This window comes from Primulina tabacum, chromosome 12 (assembly GCF_025594145.1).
Source record: "Primulina tabacum isolate GXHZ01 chromosome 12, ASM2559414v2, whole genome shotgun sequence".
NCBI lineage: Eukaryota > Viridiplantae > Streptophyta > Magnoliopsida > Lamiales > Gesneriaceae > Primulina > Primulina tabacum.
The window spans coordinates 1,514,504-1,536,979 of NC_134561.1; the positions used below are offsets into that span (position 1 = coordinate 1,514,504).

Here is a 22,476-nt window from a genome sequence, read left to right on the forward strand (position 1 = left end):
AAAATGATAAATCAATATATGTTCTAATATAATAATTTACAATACTATTTTTTTAAAATCTGAATCAAACGTTGGATGAAACAAATATGTGTAATACAACGAACGACGTTTAGTATATTATCATCAATCATTTACACCCAGGCACAAAATTGTAGGAGTCAACAAGCAAGAAATGCTTTAAAAAGACGGATTTTTTTTTCGGGTGTCGTGTGTTTAAAACTACTTTAAAAAGATGGGTTAATCATTCCCCAAAACAAGATATCTCTGCTTTTAAATTTTTTGAGGAATTACATCCATCACTTTTCATACATACAAGAATAAATATGTGAAATCATTGAGCTAAAAAGAAGAGTGACTATATATATAATCAAGCAAAATATGCGGTCCTCTTTAGATCCTACTTTGGTGAAAAAAGACTCTTTACTTTCTACCTCCCATCACCTGTTACCTTTCTCCGACCAGGCCGACACAGAACCGATGCTCGACTCAAACCTTATCGTCTAATTTCTCGCTAACTAAAGGAATCAACTCCGTTTTCCCTCGTGGGGTCCGAGGTGTTCGAGGGGTACGAGGGGTTCCGGGTGTTTGGAGTGAAAGCATTTGCCTAACATATCCATAGAAGGTACATCCAGCTAGAGTTATAGCACATCCAACGGCATTCATCACCGAGATTGGGTTTCGGAAGATCATCCACGAACATGTGACAGCAACAGCAACCTTAAAAATGAAACAAGATTTCAGTATCATTGACGAAGGTGACGACCACCACAAGGACACCGGAAACTGCAAAGCCCCGTTCTATGATGAAATATGGATAGTATGTACCACCGAGGGCTTGTCGATTTATCAGAAGTTATAGAAAAAGCTAAGATGCAAATTATATATTTAAACCGTAAATACAGCCACACCCCACACGGACCACCTAAGGTAATTATTGTTTCCAGCATAGTATATAATGGAAATGAACCAATTCTGCACCAAAGTTCAGATAAAAACCTGTGTATTTTGCATTGCTATTCATGGCTACTAAATAAGTGATAGGTAACAGAAATAAACATTTAAAAAATACATTTTTTATTCCATTTACAAGTGATGAATCCCACGTGGTACTTCAACAAACAAACATTATTGCGTCCAGGATGAAAGACTCACCTTTAGATTCCCCGCAACATTGAATGTCACGGCAGTTGTGGAGTGAATTACATAAAAGATCGAAAAGTTCAAGCAAAAAGCCAGAACCCCCGACCCGAAGATGATAATGAGAGATGAGAAAAGCGAGGGACATGTATGAATCCATTCCAGAACCCCCAAACCTTCCAGTAGAATGGCTGGTACAGCCAAGATCATAGTTGCAAATGGTGCCATGTAGTATACCGTGTTTATGCTGCAGTCAGTAAAACATAATTTCTTTATAGTTTACCATTCTTTAACGCGTAAAATTAAATAAAAGACCATCGTAAACTAAACAAGAAAAAGAAACTCATATCCATTTTAGGACCATGAAAGAAATGGACGTAAAAGGAGTTAATTGTCACTCTTATCGCCATGGTTGTTAACTTCCTCCTCACATTGCTTGTGGTTCCGGCGAAATGAAGGGGGAAAACGAGAGGGTGAGAAACCAATACCTGTCAAATTTGTACCCATGCAACAGAGACTCGGCAAGAATCGTTTTAGTAGAGGTAGCAATGCAGCCAAAGAATGCAGCACAGAAACCGAGCATATTAAAACTCAGCTCTGTTATAGACGTGACTAATATCCCTCCAACAATGGGAATCAAAGAAGCCCAAATTTGCCATTCGAAATACTTGTTCCAGATCAGCCACTGCAAGACAACTGTTTGGAAGCATTAGAACTCCACGTGGCATTTTCCGTTGACGCAAAAATACATGTCATGCATCAACATAAGATCCATAAAATTTATCGAATAGTTCTTCATTGAATGAAGCCACCAAATGAAAGTTCTGATGAATTGAATCATCGTTAATAATGTTTTTTTCCTTACAGTAATAATCTAATATTTGATGCTTCAAATTAAATTTTTCTTCAAAAATTTACCTGTTGTTGCAGGAGTGAAAGATTTGATTGTTTGCATGAAAGAAACAGGAATATACCGCAGGCTCACGTTTCCTAGAACTATGTTGATACAAAATATAAATGACATGGGAAAAATCCTCCTCCATCGATCTTCAGGTTCGACCAAAATTAGCGGCTTAAGTTTTAGCACTTTAATTACCAGGTATGCACCAATTGCCGAGGATATAAAGTGAATGCACGATACCGTTAACGGAAACTTGAAGTCCAATCTCTGTTAAGGAAAAAACACACACATCTATATTTAGCCATAACAATTATAGTAACAAAAATCCATTCACAAACACTTGATAGAACAATCACAACCCAAGATATCATATCACAAAACTTTATCATATTTAATATTGTATTGGTTGCACTAATTTAAAAGAGTATAACCATTTTGTGAATTGATCATGAAATTGAAATTTGCACAGGGTAAAATTTCATCAGAGCTAGCCTCCATCATCATTCAAGGACTGAAATAGGAGCATTCATCACTAACTCCCCGCCTATAAACTGTTTCACTTCAAAACACTGATAGTCCCAAGCAAATGCATACTTCCACAGGGATAGTATAAATAAATTTATGTAAAATCTAAAAATCACTCCCCCCCCCCCCTCCTCCACAAAAAAGAATATAAGATCCAGAGCAGTTTAGCAGCTACAATTGTATAACTCGACACGGACAGAGTTCAAAAATACGTTCTTTGTATCCCCAATATGAAATGCACTCAAGTAAAAACACTTGTTAACTCGACACAGACGGAGTTCAAAAATACGTTCTTTGTATACCCAATATGAAATGCACTCAAGCAAAAACACTTGTTAAATGCAACTTCTACATGTCACATAAAAAAAATATAAATGCAACCATAGTGTAGATTATGAAAGTTAAACATACAAACAATCTATAGCAGTCACAAAACCAGAAATCAACAAAAAAAGTACTCCTTTAAGATTTAGAAACAACATAAACACAGAGACGAAATGTTGCTTCAATCCAATCAAACTGACGAACGATTCACAGAAACCTTCTCAAGATTAGAATTGTCACAAACTTTGGAACATAATCACACGATAAATAAACACAATTCAATCTATATACAAACACAATCCAAATTTCAAAAGAAATAGAAAAAAAACACAAAGATCAATAAAAAAAAGAAGCCAATTTGCACATAACATCAAACTAAAAAAAGAAACAAAATTCCACCAAATTAGGCTGCGTACAAAACTTAAAAAACGCAAGAACACGAAAAATTACGCTGTTTTCACTCGAGAATATTAGCTACAAACAAAGGAAAAAAAGAAGCCCACCTGAAAGATCCATTTGTTGGTGATAATGACGGCGACATTGAAACTCCACCATTGAAGAATAGCTAACAGCGATCGAATCACACCCCACTGACACAAAAATATATCCTCCATTTTCCTTCACCGCCCAGATCAGAAATCGTAAAAAGAAACAATCTTTACCCAAAAAACCAACGAGAAAAAGCCAAGAAAACAGATCTATGTAGCAGGAAATGAGAAACCCAGACGAATTCCGATGGAAGGTGAAGAGATGGTGAAGAAATGTGTCCTGCTGGAGCAGTAGCACGAGGCTGAGGTGGCTTATTTCCAGTAAGAAAATGGTAATTTTGTGTGTTGCCCCTACTTTATTTGAATCGAATCCAAAACGTATGCGGCTTTCTCACCAACCTCACGCCTTTGGGCTCACTACACAATTCACACAGACATGTGAGACACGCAGTTTAGGTGGGTGTGGGGTTGCCATGTTACATCCTCCTTTCACTCAAACATATAATATAGATTAGGTGTCTTGTGAACCGAAGCTTAAAAAGTAATATTTTTTCATGGATTACCCAAATAAGAGATCCGTCTCACAAAATATTACTCATGAGACCGTCTCACACAAGTTTTTACCTATAATATACGTGTCTAGTGAAAAATCGTGATCACTCATTTATATTATTCAATACATATGTCATGTGTTGGTTAGATAAATATACTACTAATGTGAATAACATGAACAAAATCGAGGTGAGGTTTCTAGACAATTAAGGTTGTTTAAATTTAGATTAATCAATGTTATATATGAAAAAATTATATCTTTATTATATTATTAGTAAGTTTTATGTTAATATATGCACTAAATTTTAATTTTTCAATATTTTGTTATTAAATAATAAATATATTATGTACAAATACTAATTATAACATCCAGGAGAGGAATGTGTCAATTACATCAAGTATATAAGAGGTGAATACGAAAAATCACGTTTAATATTTTTTTGACGCGAGGATCGACAACCACTGTCATTTGATGTGCATTAGGTAAATCAAGAGAAAATGTTGAAAGGGGCATTTAGGTAAATCAAGAGGTGAACCGTGCTGGATGACACGCTCATCCGAGAAAATGTTGGCAGTAGAAAATCAAGAATTGCTCTATTCCTCGCATTCCAGAGTAGATAAACCGTCGGTTGCAAGTGCCATGCATCTCACTTTGTTGAGCCTGGAATTACCTCGATACGTTCTTCTGCATGCCTCAAGAACCGCTGCCGGAGAGCCCATATCCTTCTTCCCCAACATGGTAAACACTAATCGATAACAAGAGAGGAATGATCTCTTCACACACATTATCATCTCAAGATTCTCTCTTTAAAAAGTTGAACTTTCCTCAAAGAGTTGTAAATATATGTTCTTCGTTTAAAAATTACCCGATTTTTTCTTTGTGCTTTCTTGTATGTTCGTCGAACTTAGGAGCTGGACAACTTGGATACCTGAAATCAAAGGAATGAACGCTAGAAAGATGCTGGAGGTGAGCTTCAACGTATCTATTCTGATATTCAAGTCAAATACTGATTAAAAATATGTATTGAAAGTGAATATAATATGTATTAAACCCAAATCAAGAACTAACCATGTTTTTTTATTGGGAAAATGTGATACTAAAACTAATATTTTATAGGGAAAACGTTAGAAAGGGGCATTAAACTTTTTCCCGTTGAATGCTACCAAAATCAATTTTCATTTATAAACTCTAATACAAAAAAGTTGTTGGAATTTTTTGAGCTTAATGATTGAAATTATGCAACGACGAACACTAGAAAGACTCGAAAAAAAGCAAAAAGAGAAAAACAAATTTGCACCAAGTGATGCCTTGATTTTCCAGGCAGCACAGGGAGCCCCTGCATTGCTGCTCTGTGCGGGAGAACCCAAAAAAAAAACTGAGTACACAGGGCTGTGGGGCGCGGGGGTGCCATTTTCATTGCTCTGTTTTCACACGCAGTTGCATGCTTTTTCGAGTTTTCTTGATATCCTTTCATTAGATTGGTGTCCATGGATGATTAAATTATGTTCTATGAACCAAGAGACACCTACTCTGATAAATCAGCATGCCCCTTCATATTGAAAACATTAAATTGAGCATCAAGACTCCATATCAAAGACAACTTTTGCATAAAAAAAATTATGCACTTATATTGTTCATTCCTATTCGTTCAACAAATAAGGTTTATTATATTTCTGTATTATTGTTCTTGCAATTTACTGCGTTTTTTTTTTTTTGCAAGAAGAAGTTGTATCTTGAGAGAGTATTGTCACAAACTGAAGCAATAGAGCGGAGCAAATTCTTCTTAAGAAGAAAATATACAATAATTGCATTAACTCATCAATCATCCCTGCAGGATTCATTTGCCATTATCGAAGCTTTCAAGGTATCATCTACAAACAATCTTAAGAAGAATTTTATCTTGATAAATTAACTAAACACGGTTTCGGGGTAGGATCCACTTAAATCCCAACAAATAATGAAATTTAGCTACTCGAATTCATGATCAAAATAAGTCAAACAAGATTTAAACAATAAGTTTTAAGCTAGAAATATTAGACGTGACGAAAACGTGAAGAACATTGTCCGGAAATCTTGAAATCTTCAACTCCAAGTTTTCTCAAAACCTTTTTTCTCTCCTTCAAACTCCTTGACCGTTGAAAAATGTCTAAATTTTCACCCATAGGGTCCCTTTGAGCATCCCCCTTTTGGCAAGCACCTCCGGGAAGACAAGAATCATCCTCAATATTTTTTTCCAAATTGAGTACCGCTCGGGCGATAAGAATCTACCACCCGAGCGCCGAGTCCTCTGTAATTTTGCTTCCAAGGTGCGGCACTCACGCTCGAACGATAAGATTCTACCGTCCGAGCACCAAGTCTTCTGTAATTTTCACTTGGCGCAGGCACCACTCACGCCCGAGCGGTAAGATCCTACAGCTATACCGCTCGGGCGCCAAATCTTCTGTCAACACTTCCGGAAATCCCTTCTCGAGCGATAAGATTCTAGCGCCTGATCGTCGAAATTTCTGCCAAGTGCTCTCCAGTTTCTTGTGACTCGCATATTTATGTCCCGATTTCAGTTCTCCGGTCATTTCACCCGCAAATTTATCACGTACGAGTTAGACACGATCATATGCATATGCTAATTATAAAACGAACAAAATTTATATGAAATGGATGCACACACAATGCAAACACACACGAAACTAATGCAATAAAACACGTAAAAACAACATCTATCAAGGTGCTTTCACTATATTAAATCAGTGTGCAGTGAACAATTTACAATGCAATGTAGACTCTGAAATCCACTCTTTTCTCTTTCGTCGATTACAAAGAAAAGCTTTCGTATTTTCAAAGGAGGAGACTTGTTGCCTCTTGTTCACTTCTCATGGACGATCTCAGAACTCTTTCATGCATCAATCCATCTACTTGACTCCTTCTTCTTATAGCTAGCCACACACAAGTGATTCCACTTCATGACCATAAGCTGGGATCAAGGGCCAGTCTTGATCTAGTTCAACCACTCATCCTTATCCAACCAACCACCAATTAGTTACCTTAACTGATCCACCAATTGTCCATTTGGATAGCTGACTTGGATTGCTGACATTCCACTATTCTTTACCTTGTTTGCAACCAAGTTCTCAATAAGGCACCTTCTCATGCCTTTTGTTTTAAGGCAGCCTACAGCTGGTTATATTAAACAGTTCGTTGCATTTCTCGAACTTGTTTGTTCCTATCATTTTAGTACACATATCATCCGGATTGTCATTGGTGTTTATCTTTGAACTTGAACATCTTCAGATTCAATCACTTCACGAACAAAATGTAGCCTCACATTTATATGCTTTGTCCTCTCATGTAAGACTTGGTGTTTTGATAGATGGTTTGGGGTCCTTAGCTCCTAATCATTATTACAACACAATCTGATTAGGGTTAATTAATTAATTACAGCGGAAAACGAGTTTAAAATTTCTTTACAATGAGCCCAAAATATTTTATTTGAATACTAAAAATAGTATTACATTTTACATCATAAACATGCCAACACGTAATCAAAGCCAAATACAGACAACCAATCATATCCTCGGGACATGCCCCGGTATATAGCTACATATATATACTGAGAATAAAACATAAAACCTCAGCTCAAGCTGTGACTCCCTCCAGAAGCACCTTCTCCGGCATCCTGATATAATGGAGTACCTGCCATTGTCCACACACAAAGACAACAACAGCCCCCCTTGGGGGTGAGCAAAGCTCCGTATGGAACAACCAGATATCTACACGATGATATATGATATGCAATGCATGTATGTCACATGTCAGAATCAAACGAATCGCTATCAAATCAATGCTCGAGCTGGCACACCGGCCTCAATCAGGGATACTCGTATGATAGCGTCGACGAAGCGCCATCAAATCCCAAATCTCAATCAATCGTCGGGGCCACGAATGTCTATGGTTTAAGGGTCATATAATACCAAACATAGCATCGTGTTCACAAACCCCAGAATCCAATCAAATCATATCAGGGTATCCAAGGATCATAGCTCAACGTGCATGTCATGTATCGATGTATGCATCAAACGATGTGTGTTAACAAAATATTTAATTTATACATCGATATTCCAATCACAATGTCATGTATGCCACATCAAGTCATCACATAAGGCATATAGACACATATTCTCAATCAAATCAATCAAACATATATCATATGATACAGATACATGTTGTATGTTATCCGGTCGCAACATACCTCAATTCTTCGTTCTAGTCGATGTAGCTTGAAGATATCAGTATAATAATTTATCTACATCAATAACATATTCATTTCAATCAATAACATCATTCAAAATCGACAATATAAGTCTCAAATATCTTTTGAAACTTTAAAAATTCATATCAAATCGAAATCATAACATACTTCAATCCCGACTTCGAATACGAGTTTCTTGTCGGTTATTCTACCACATATATGAATCTCGTCTTCAAATACATGCTATTTCAGCACTTTAATATTTAGAGCTGCTGAAACTAGAAGAAATTTACCTCAAAAGGAAGCTCTCGACGCGGAGATTCCGAATATATAATTTGTTTCGCGTTTGGACAACGTTTCGAAGTCGATTCGGACGAAAGAAATTGAATTTCCAACTTTTCTCTCGAAGTTGCTGAAAAGGAAAGTGAAGAAAGAAAGAAGAAAAACTTATTCTTATCTCCACCGTTATCGCGCTCGGGCGGTAGAATTCTCGCGCCCGAGCGCGAGACATTCTGTCCCCGAGTATGACTTACACCGCACTCGGGCGGTCAAAAACTACCGCTCGGGCGCGGAATGTTCTGTCCAAGCATCAATTTATTCCACAATGGCGCTCGGGCGATCATTTTCTGCCGCCCGGGCGCCATACATTCTGTACAAAATATTGGTTTTGTATTGTATCGGCGTCCGGTTTCTCCACTCAAACTGTTACAATTTCAATTCTGTTAATTAATCAATATCTAGTGCAATATTTCATTATCACACTTATTTTCTCATTTCCTTGATTTTATCATTTTCTTTGTCATGATATACCTTATATAAATAATCACATGACAATTTCATGAATTATCGATAATCAACATAAGATTTACGATAATACGATACACGGTCCTTACAGATGTATGGCACTTTGGTTGTCACAGTACATAATTACTGACTTTTGCTTATAGCCCAGCTCTTCCATGAAACCTTTCGTCCATTTAGCTTCCTTGAATGCTTCAGTTACTGCCACGTACTCAGCTTCTGTGGTTGAGAGTGCTACCACAGGCTGTAGGTTTGCTTTCCAACTCATTGTCGTGCCATTGACTTAGAAGATTTAGCCAGTTTGGGACTTCCTAGTGTCAACACTACCAGCATAGTCTGAGTCCACATATCATACTATTAAGCTGTCAGTTTTCCTTGAATCTTTAAAGGTTATACCCGTGTCAAACGTTCCTTTAAGATACCTTAAAATCCGTTTGAACCCTTTTCAGTGTTTTTCACTAGGGTTTGCCATAAATCTGCTCACCAAACTTACTGAGTATGCAAGGTCAGTTCTGGTGCAAACCATTAGATACATTAAGCTGCCTACTGTACTTGCATAAGGAACTTTCTTCATGTACTCTTTTCCTTGTTCAGTGTTTGGTGCTTGGTTTATTGAGAGTTTGAAATGGTGAGCCATTGGTCCTGCTACTGGTCTTGCATTTAGCATTTCAACTCTCTTTAACACTTTCAGAGCACATCTTTGTCGAGACAATACCAACTCCTTTGTCTGCCTCTTTCTTTTGATTTCCATACCAAAATCTTTTTAGCCTGTCCCAGATCTTTCATCTCAAATTCACCACTTAGATAAGCTTTTAGTGATAGGATTTCATTTGTATCTGAACAAGCAATTAGCATGTCATCCACATACAACAATATGTGCATGATGTTTCCAGATTTTAATAGCTTGTGATATACACACTAGTCAAATTGTTCCTTATGAACTTATGACTTATCATGAAGTCGTCAAAGCATTTATACCACTGCCTAGGTGCTTGCTTTAGACCATAAAGAGATTTCTTTAACCGGCATACCGGTGAAGTCATACCTTTGACTTCAAACATATGTGGTTGCTGCATGTATATTTTTTCTTCAAGCTCACCATGGATCAAAACTGTAGAGACATCTAATTTCTGAAGCTCAATGTATTTTTTTGCTGCTAGGGCCAGTACAGTCCTTATTGGTCTATGCTTGACAACAGGGGAGAATACCTCTTGAAAATATATCCCTTCAACCTGTGTGAATCCCTTGACAACAAATCTAGCCTTGTACCTTGGTTTTTCGACTCCAGGTATACCTTACTTTCTTTTGAATATCCATTTACATTCAACTATCCTTTGGTTGTTAGGTTTAGGTATCAACTCCCAGGTGTGATTCTTTTTCAAGGATTCCATCTCTTTTGTCAGAGCTTTGTACCAATCTTCCTTAGCATCAGAACTCATAGCATCCTTTAAGCTTACTGGATCATCATCACCTATTTGTGATGCAACTGAGAATGCATAAGAGATCAGATCTACATGTCCTAGTCTTTCAGGTGGCTTAATGATCCTCCTGCTTCTATCCCTTGCTAGCTGATAGTGTTTCGGATTGTCCATAGCTTGAGGGGTTTCTTTTGCTCCATTGTCATCAGTTGAGGTGTTATCAATAGTCAGTTGGGGAGCATCGGATCGCTCCACCTCAATATTTGTGCTCTTTGTGCTACGATGTCTTACTAAAGACTTATCAGCATCACTTGAAACCTTGTATGGGAAATGGTTTTCCTTAAAGGTGACATCTCGGCTAATTATAGTATTTTGTATTTCAGGTTCTATACACCAAAGTTTATAGCCCTTGATGCCTCCAGGATATCCAAAAAGTACATTTGATTGCTCTTGCTTATAATTTTCCTTGTTTTACATGTGCATATGCTGCACAACCAAAAACTTTGAGATCATGTAGATATGGTGGTGTTCTAGACCACCTTTCCATGGGAATTAAAAAACATAATGGAACAGAGAGAGACTTTTTGATTAGATAACATATTTTAGTTGTTGGTTCTTCCCAAAAACTCCTAGGAGCCCTAGAGTATGACAATATACATCTCACCTTCACAAGGATAGTCCTATTCATCCTCTCGCCCAGCCCATTTTGTTGTGGGGGTATATGGGACAGTGAAGTGCCTTGCTATTCCTTTGCTCTTGCAGAAATCATTGAACTCTTTCGAGCAAAACTCTAAACCATTACTTGTTCTGAGTTTCTTTAGCTTCTGCTAGACTTATTTTCAACCAAGACAAGCCACTGCTTAAATTTGTCTAGAGCCTTATTTTTTTTTCAAAGTATAATTCCATACCCTCCGAGAGTAATCATCAATAATAGACATGAAGTATCTCGCCTTTCCATTAGATGGAACTCTTGATGGTCCCCAGAGATAACAGTGTACATATTCCAAAGGGGAAGATGACACATGGATTATTTTGTTGAATTTTACTCTTGTGGATTTACCTTTTATGTAGTCCTCACAAAACTCCAGTTTTTCTAGTGGTATGTCACCAAGGAGACCTTGTTTTTGGAGTTCCTGTAGTCCTTTATCACTATATGTGCTAATATTAGATGCCATAGCATTGAGTTGTCCAAGTTTTGTTCAGCAGCACTGACAGATCCAGTTTGAGTTCCTCCATGAAGAGTGTAGAGTCCATTTGATCTTATACCCTTCATTACAACGAGAGAGCCTTTGAATACTGTCAGTTTTCCCTTCTGTGCCTTGAAGGTATATCCAAGCTGATCAAGGCTTTCAAGAGAGATTAAGTTTCTCTTTAGCTTAGAAACATTCCTCACATCTTTTAGTACAAGTTTAGTCCAATCATGCATTGTTAGCCTTATTGTGCTAACCCCTGGACTTGACAAGTCATGTTGTTACCCAGAATGACTTGTCCACCATTTATCTCTTCAAAAGACATGAACCGATTCCTGTTTGGTGACAGATGGAAGGAGCAATCACTGTCTAGAATCCAATCTTGATCTCTTTGTTGATCTCCCACACGCATAAATTTTGCATTCTCATAGTCGTCTTGTGCAACATATGCTTCTCCATTTTCTCTTCTCTTGTCACCATGTTTGAACCGGTCTGGACAATCCTTTCTGAAGTGACCATGCTTGTGGCATAGAAAACACTTCGTTTCTTTGACTTGGGCACGAGTTTTACCTTTTTCTTGTTGATATTTCCCTTCTTTTCTAACTTTTCCTTTATGAATAAACCATCTCCCGAGTCTTTGACTTCCTTTTCTATTTTCTTGTGTGATTCTTTTGCCTTCAAAGCCTTCAAAATTTCATCAAATTTCATATTCTCTTTCTCATATTTCATTGTATCAACAAATACTGAGTAAGAGTTTGGAAGAGAGTTTAGAAGTATGATGGCCTTGTCTTCTTCCTAAATTTCGTTCCCAATGTTTTCCAAATCAAGAATGAGTTTGTTATATTCATGAAAATTTTCACATATGGATTTTAAATAAGTCATCTTGAAAGCGAAAAATTTACCTTTTAAGGTAGATCCTCTCTTGCAGTGATTTTGTCATGTAAAGATATTCAAGTTTTGCCTAGATTCCTGCAGCTGTTTTCTCTGAGGCTACTTCCCAAAGAACTTTGTCACTCAAATGCAGAGTGAGGGAGCTGAACGATGTATCCATCATCTCCATCTTCTGATCAGCGGTGAGAATTTCTGTTAATTTCTTTTCACCGCCTAATGCCTTGGCAACTTTCTGTTGGTCCAGAACAGCGTGCATCCTTATACGCGAAAGTGCAAAATCTCCGGTTCCATCGAAACGATCAACTTCAATCTTGCAACCCATTTGCGAGTTCTTTGTTGACCAAAAACCTGACTCTGATACCAATTGTAGTGTTTATCAACTTGAATCCAAATCCCTGCTTCAATTAGATGATTCGATGTGTACAAAACTTGATAAATTTATTGCAAAATCAACAAAAAAAATAAACAACCGAAAAATCAACACACGAGATTTATGTGGTTTGATCAAGAATACGATCTACATCCATGGGAGCTAGGTGCTTTAAATATATTGAATCAGTGTATATTGGACAGATTCACTAATTTGATCTTTGCACTCTACTTCAGTATGGGCTTTGTCGAGATTTAGTGGGTACTCAAGGTAGCATGAGTTTATTGGAGTGTTCTTGTTGGATTGATATAAAAAAGAATATAGAGGGGAACTTTTCACATTTCGTTGGAACCACAGAGAAGAATCGAGTATTAAAGTTTTGAAATTTGGTGATGATATCATGATAAAAATTGATTTTGACATAAATAAAAACAAATTTTGAACTTTTCATTCTAAATACTTTCTATAATAAAAAAGAATTTAGACCACCAAGGCCAAATGATGTCTTTTTGTGTTACAAAAAGTGAACCCTTATATTTATATATACTAGAAAAGTGCACGTGCGTTGCACGTGAGCAACGAAACTGGTGAAAATATATGAATGAAATTTTGATAATATTTAAATGAATTAAAATATGGCTAGTAGCATTTATCAATTAAAACAAATCAAACAAAATAAAAATAAAAATCATGACCATAGACGGTATATGAATCGAAAAAGTTATCTTATCCACATGACACATTTTTTAATAAGCTTCTTGGTTGGTTTTGACAACTCAACAACTCTTTGTCATAGTTTTTATAATATGCGTATAACCATTTTGGTATACTCAACAAGTATATGATCATCTTTAATACTTATTACTTATTTAGAATCCTCATCTGAGATCTGACATGTTTGTAGTTTGCTTCCCTATCACGATATTTTTTTCGGTTTTCTACATTGTTTTTATCCGGTAATCTTATATTTCGACTATTTGTTTTTTTTGTTGAATGATTTTTCAGTTTATGACAATCATCAACTGTAACTCCTAAGAAAAAATTCTTTTAGTCGTGATAGATTTTTACTTGTAAGTAAAAGTATATATAACCTATATATCCTTCAACAACATAACCAATGAATGGTGTTATAATTTTTTCGAACATCGTGATATTTGTAATATCAATTTTATATATTCAGTATCAATATTATTAACATATAGTTAATAAATTTTTAACAATTATTTCTCAATCACTGTGAGAAATAATACTTGAAAATCTATCAAATTACTATATATTAGAACTGTGTCCTCGTTTAATTTAACGCAATTCAAGAAAGTCATCTCGTTAGTCACTTTTTTAGAAGCTTTGGAACAATGATTGTGTTCATCATATCATGAAAATAATATAATTTCAATCTCATTTGTTGTGTCTAGAACATAATATTATATTATTCATTGAAACAAAACAAATTTTCTTTTATCGAATTTACATTTTGTTTATAATATTTTATATCTTGTGAAACGTTATACAAAATTAATTATTGCATTTTAAAAGTTTTGATAAGAGACACGAATAATGTAATTAAGATATGCATATGAGATATCAAGATGATATTGGAGGAAATAAAGTGCAACTGGCTCAACATCTCAATTTACTAAAAATTCACAAAATTGATCTATTGTGTCCACAAAACTTTAAAATTTTTCTAATACCATTATAAATAGAATGAGAATCGTGTACACTTAGTTTTTCATGTATTTCTTTTTCTGGATGAACAATTTTTTTCTTTTTAAAAAACGATTTTATTCTTTGAGAAATATTGACATTTTATATGACATCCATACAACATAATCAACACAAATGACATATAACAATAAAACATGTTAACGCTAGGGTAAAAAAACTCATCTCATTGCAAGAACACTAAATGATCAAATGAAGCATATTATTTAGTAATATTTATTTAGCAGCATATATAAAAAATTGACCAAATAACTTAAAAACAGTGTTTGAAATCAGTTACATTCAAAAATTTCTCTCAATCACGTATCTCAGTTGAAACAAAGAGTCTGAAAATATCTCTATTCTAAATGGGAGAAAGAAGTTTTATAAGAATTTAATATTTATTAATACTTTATATTTATTTCATCCGTCTCATCTCCCTTTGGCATCCTATTATTATCTATCATTAATATGGTAGAGATTTTCATGAATTTGACTGCAATGTATAAATTTAAGTAATTAAAATTAAATTAAAATAATAAATATTTTGATTGAGTTAATTACACTATTAATGACCTTTTTAAACTAACATAAAAAATGGCTTAATTAACATCATGAATATGACGAATTGTAAAAAAAAAAGGTAAAATAGTAAGCTCACAAATGAAAGTCATATATTTAATAGGTATTATTATTAATAGATAATAAATTATTTAGGGATATTTTTTAGCATCATATATCGAAATTGACTAAATCCTTAAATATTTGCATTGAAAGCACTTACATACAAACATTTTCTATCAATCATATATCTATGTTGATACATAAATAGTCTAAAAATATCTCTATTTTAAATGAGAAAAAGATGTTTTATATGACTTTAATATTTATTAATAATTTAATTTTTTTCAGTTTCACTCTTCTCCATTCGTATTCCCAATATTAACTTAATAATTGAAATATTAACAATTTTTTAATTTATAACATTGTTATAGTAATTTTCTATGAATTTGATGTCAATGTTTAAATAACTAACGTAGAAAATAATTTAATGTTTAAATATGTATCATGTAAACTAAATGAAATTTAAATAGTAATATTAGCAATTTTTTTAAATATGTAACATGTAAACTAAATGAAATTCAAAAGTAAAATAGAATTAATAATTATCTTGATGGAATTAAGTACACTATTAATGTTCATATTAAATTAATTTAGAAAATGACTTAAAGAACCTCATGAACATAAGAAATTGTAAAATAAATGAAAGGGTAAAATAGTAAGCTCACAATAATGAAATTCAAAAGTAAAATCAAATTAATAATTATCTTGATGGAATTAAGTACACTATTAATGTTCATATTAAATTAACTTATAAAATGACCTAAAGAACCTCATGAACATAAGAAATTGTAAAATAAATGAAAGGGTAAAATAGTTAAAAAAAAAAGGTAAAATAATAAGCTCACAAATGAAAGTCATATATTTAATAGGTATTATTATTAATAGATAATATATTATTTAGAGATATTTTTTTAGCATCATATATCGAAATTGACTAAATGCTTAAATATTTGCATTGAAATCACTTACATACAAACATTTTCTATCAATCATATATCTATGTTGATACATAAATAGTCTAAAAATAGCTCTATTTTAAATGAGAAAAAGATGTTTTATATGATCTTTATATTTATTAATAATTTAATTTTTTTTAGTCTCACTCTTCTCCATTCGTATTCCCAATATTAACTTAATATTCGAGATATTAACAATTTTTTAATTTATAACATTGTTATAGTAATTTTCTATGAATTTGATGTCAATATTTAAATAACTAACGTAGAAAATAATATAATGTTTAAATATGTATCATGTAAACTAAATGAAATTCAAATAGTAATATTAGCAATTTTTTTAAATATGTAACATGTAAACTAAATGAAATTCAAAAGTAAAATCAAATTAATAATTATCTTGATGGAATTAAGTACACTATTAATGTTCATATTAAATTAACTTAGAAAATGACTTAAAGAACCTCATGAACATAAGAAATTGTAAAATAAATGAAAGGGTAAAATAGTAAGCTCACAATAATGAAATTCAAAAGTAAAATCAAATTAATAATTATCTTGATGGAATTAAGTACACTATTAATGTTCATATTAAATTAACTTAGAAAATGACCTAAAGAACATCATGAACATAAGAAATTGTAAAATAAATGAAAGGGTAAAATAGTTAAAAAAAAGGTAAAATAATAAGCTCACAAATGAAAGTCATATATTTAATAGGTATTATTATTAATAGATAATATATTATTTAGGGATATTTTTTTAGCATCATATATCGAAATTGACTAAATGCTTAAATATTTGCATTGAAATCACTTACATACAAACATTTTCTATCAATCATATATCTATGTTGATACATAAATAGTCTAAAAATATCTCTATTTTAAATGAGAAAAAGATGTTTTATATGATCTTTATATTTATTAATAATTTAATTTTTTTTAGTCTCACTCTTCTCCATTCGTATTCCCAATATTAACTTAATATTCGAAATATTAACAATTTTTTAATTTATAACATTGTTATAGTAATTTTCTATGAATTTGATGTCAATATTTAAATAACTAACGTAAAAAATAATATAATGTTTAAATATGTATCATGTAAACTAAATGAAATTCAAATAGTAAAATTAGCAATTTTTTTAAATATGTAACATGTAAACTAAATGAAATTCAAAAATAAAATCAAATTAATAATTATTTTGATAGAATTAAGTACACTATTAATGTTCATATTAAATTAACTTAGAAAATGACTTAAAGAACCTCATGAACATAAGAAATTGTAAAATAAATGAAAGGGTAAAATAGTAAGCTCACAATAATGAAATTCAAAAGTAAAATCAAATTAATAATTATCTTGATGGAATTAAGTACACTATTAATGTTCATATTAAATTAACTTAGAAAATGACTTAAAGAACCTCATGAACATAAGAAATTGTAAAATAAATGAAAGGGTAAAATAGTAAGCTCACAATAATGAAATTCAAAAGTAAAATCAAATTAATAATTATCTTGATGGAATTAAGTACAATATTAATGTTCATATTAAATTAACTTAGAAAATGACCTAAAGAACCTCATGAACATAAGAAATTGTAAAATAAATGAAAGGGTAAAATAGTTAAAAAAAAGGTAAAATAATAAGCTCACAAATGAAAGTCATATATTTAATAGGTATTATTATTAATAGATAATATATTATTTAGGGATATTTTTTTAGCATCATATATCGAAATTGACTAAATGCTTAAATATTTGCATTGAAATCGCTTACATACAAACATTTTCTATCAATCATATATCTATGTTGATACATACATAGTCTAAAAATATCTCTATTTTAAATGAGAAAAAGATGTTTTATATGATCTTTATATTTATTAATAATTTAATTTTTTTCAGTCTCACTCTTCTCCATTCGTATTCCCAATATTAACTTAATATTCGAAATATTAACAATTTTTTAATTTATAACATTGTTATAGTAATTTTCTATGAATTTGATGTCAATGTTTAAATAACTAACGTAGAAAATAATTTAATGTTTAAATATGTATCATGTAAACTAAATGAAATTCAAAAATAAAATCAAATTAATAATTATTTTGATAGAATTAAGTACACTATTAATGTTCATACTAAATTAACTTAGAAAATGACTTAAAGAACCTCATGAACATAAAAAATTGTAAAATAATTGAAAGGGTAAAATAATAAGCTCACAATAATGAAATTCAAAAGTAAAATCAAATTAATAATTATCTTGATGGAATTAAATACACTATTAATGTTCATATTAAATTAACTTAGAAAATGACCTAAGAACATAAGAAATTGTAAAATAAATGAAAGGGTAAAATAGTAAGCTCACAATAATGAAATTCAAAAGTAAAATCAAATTAATAATTATCTTGATGGAATTAAGTACACTATTAATGTTCATATTAAATTAACTTAGAAAATGACTTAAAGAACCTCATGAACATAAGAAATTGTAAAATAAATGAAAGGGTAAAATAGTTAAAAAAAAGGTAAAATAATAAGCTCACAAATGAAAGTCATATATTTAATAGGTATTATTATTAATAGATAATATATTATTTAGGGATATTTTTTTAGCATCATATATCGAAATTGACTAAATGCTTAAATATTTGCATTAAAATCACTTACATACAAATATTTTCTATCAATCATATATCTATGTTGATACATACATAGTCTAAAAATATCTCTATTTTAAATGAGAAAAAGATGTTTTATATGATCTTTATATTTATTAATAATTTAATTTTTTTCAGTCTCACTCTTCTCCATTCGTATTCCCAATATTAACTTAATATTCGAAATATTAACAATTTTTTAATTTATAACATTGTTATAATAATTTTCTATGAATTTGATGTCAATATTTAAATAACTAACGTAGAAAATAATATAATGTTTAAATATGTATCATGTAAACTAAATGAAATTCAAATAGTAATATTAGCAATTTTTTTAAATATGTAACATGTAAACTAAATGAAATTCAAAAATAAAATCAAATTAATAATTATTTTGATAGAATTAATTACACTATTAATGTTCATACTAAATTAACTTAGAAAATGACTTAAAGAACCTCATGAACATAAAAAATTGTAAAATAATTGAAAGGGTAAAATAATAAGCTCACAATAATGAAATTCAAAAGTAAAATCAAATTAATAATTATCTTGATGGAATTAAATACACTATTAATGTTCATATTAAATTAACTTAGAAAATGACCTAAAGAACCTCATGAATATAAGAAATTGTAAAATAAATGAAAGGGTAAAATAGTAAGCTCACAATTCAAACTCATATATTTATAATAGTATTAGATTACTAAAAATTCACAAAATTGATCTATTGTGTCCACAAAACTTTAAAATTTTTCTCATACCATTATAAATAGAATGAGAATCGTGTACACTTTGTTTTTCATGTATTTCTTTTTCTGGATGAACAATTTTTTTCTTTTTGAAAAACGATTTTATTCTTTGAGAAATATTGACATTTTATATGACATGCATACAACATAATCAACAAAAATGACATATAACAATAAAACATGTTAACGCTAGGGTAAAAAAAACTTATCTCATTGCAAGAACACTAAATGATCAAATGAAGCATATTATTTAGTAATATTTATTTAGTAGCATATATAAAAAATTGACCAAATAACTTAAAAACAGTGTTTGGAATCAGTTACATTCAAAAATTTCTCTCAATCACGTATCTCAGTCGAAACAAAGAGTCTGAAAATATCTCTATTCTAAATGGGAGAAAGAAGTTTTATATGAACTTAATATTTATTAATACTTTATGTTTATTTCATCCGTCTCATCTCCCTTTGTCATCCCATTATTATCTATCATTAATATGGTAGAGATTTTCATGAATTTGACTGCAATATATAAATTTAAGTAATTAAAATTAAATTAAAATAATAATTATTTTGATTGAGTTAAGTACACTATTAATGACCTTTTTAAACTAACATAAAAAATGGCTTAAATAACATCATGAATATGACGAATTGTAAAAAAAAAAGGTAAAATAGTAAGCTCACAAATGAAAGTCATATATTTAATATGTATTATTATTAATAGATAATATATTATTTAGAGATATTTTTTTAGCATCATATATCGAAATTGACTAAATTCTTAAATATTTGCATTGAAATACTTACATACAAACATTTTCTATCAATCATATATCTATGTTGATAAATAAATAGTCTAAAAATATCTCTATTTTAAATGAGAAAAAGATGTTTTATATGATCTTAATATTTATTAATAATTTAATTTTTTTCAGTCTCACTCTTCTCCATTCGTATTCCCAATATTAACTTAATATTCAGAATATTAACAATTTTTTAATTTATAACATTGTTATAGTAATTTTCTATGAATTTGATGTCAATGTTTAAATAACTAACGTAGAAAATAATTTAATGTTTAAATATGTATCATGTAAACTAAATAAAATTCAAATAGTAATATTAGCAATTTTTTTAAATATGTAACATGTAAACTAAATGAAATTCAAAAGTAAAATCAAATTAATAATTATCTTGATGGAATTAAGTACACTATTAATGTTCATATTAAATTAACTTAGAAAATGACTTAAAGAACCTCATGAACATAAGAAATTGTAAAATAAATGAAAGGGTAAAATAGTAAGCTCACAATAATGAAATTCAAAAGTAAAATCAAATTAATAATTATCTTGATGGAATTAATACACTATTAATGTTCATATTAAATTAACTTAGAAAATGACTTAAAGAACCTCATGAACATAAGAAATTGTAAATAAATGAAAGGGTAAAATAGTAAGCTCACAATAATGAAATTCAAGAGTAAAATCAAATTAATAATTATCTTGATGGAATTAAATACACTATTAATGTTCATATTAAATTAATTTAGAAAATGACCTAAAGAACCTCATTAACATAAGAAATTGTAAAATAAATGAAAGGGTAAAATAGCAAGCTCACAATTCAACTCATATACTTATAATAGTATTAGATAAGTAATTAAAATTAAATTAAAATAATAATTATTTTGAATGAGTTAGGTACACTATTAATGACCTTTTTAAACTAACATAAAATGGCTTAAATAACATCATGAATATGACGAATTGTAAAAAAAAAAAGGTAAAACAGTAAGCTCACAAATTAAAGTCATATATTTAATATGTATTATTATTAATAGATAATATATTATTTAGGGATATTTTTTTAGCATTGTGGGGACCCGGACGCTAATTCATTCCTTAATCGTCTTTAGAAATAATTCAACCAATTATAATAAACAAGGTCTAAATTTTTATTTTTAAATACAAAGCGGAAACGTAATGTAATTCAATTCAAATTACATATTAAACATAATTATACAAATCTTGTATTATCTACAAGAATTCAACTATGTTCAACTATATATCAGTGCTGAATCCTAAGCCCGGATCTCCACGCTATCTAGTCCAGCCTCGTTCTCTTCTTGACCCTGATCCTATCCCACCTGTTGTCATGCACACATACAAACAAGACAACAGCCGGATAACTCCGGTGAGAATTACATTCTCAGTATAAATCAACGAAACATGCAATCATATAAACAACTATAAAGCATGTAACAGGTAACAGCAATATGTATCAAAATCTGAAACATAACTAATATCAAACTGTCGACAATACTCGTAGCTACACAATTTAGACTAGACTCAATCCTAGTCTAGGGATCCCGGTTTCCAGAAGTTGGCATTCCTATATCGACCAACAGTAATAGAAAAGACTCCAGTTCTATCCACGTCGATAAGGTATCGATCACCAGAAATAGAAAAGGGTCTGATTCTATCCACACCGATATGGTATCGATCACCAGTAATAGAAGGAACTCTAATTCTATCCACACCGATATAGTATCGATCACCAGTAATAGAAGAAGCTCCAATTCTATCCACACCGATACGACATCGATCAACAGTAATAGAAGAAACCCAAATTCTATCCACATCGATAGTCAATCATCCGGTGACAGACTTTGGCACTATCGCCAATACACTATCTTGTGACATCGTGCAATGTGCCCGTGGCGATCCCGCCACTATCAGGCACTTATGTCACAAGATACTCGTCTAATACCTGCTGTCTATAAATCAAGAGAACAAGTACATCAATCAAATCAATACAATAAGGTAAAGTATGCGATTTAGGAAAACTCGAGCCAAACCTCACTCGAGTTGTGCAATCCCAACTCAACATTAATTTATACCTTTCTCTTCTCACTCT

The 22,476-nt window shown here is 31.3% G+C and overlaps 1 protein-coding gene across 1 annotated transcript; it reads right to left on the reverse strand.

Moving 5' to 3' along the window:
* Nucleotides 1–212: 212 nt before the first annotated feature.
* Nucleotides 213–3,824, reverse strand: LOC142521099 (UDP-galactose transporter 1-like). The gene is made up of 5 exons (XM_075624290.1): nucleotides 3,391–3,824; nucleotides 2,056–2,305; nucleotides 1,626–1,833; nucleotides 1,153–1,384; nucleotides 213–717 (listed from the first exon to the last, which is right to left on the reverse strand). Exons 1-5 carry the CDS (start codon nucleotides 3,499–3,501, stop codon nucleotides 487–489), a joined length of 1,032 nt encoding a protein of 343 aa, XP_075480405.1. The 5' UTR covers nucleotides 3,502–3,824; the 3' UTR covers nucleotides 213–486.
* Between the last annotated feature and the right edge of the window lie 18,652 nt (nucleotides 3,825–22,476).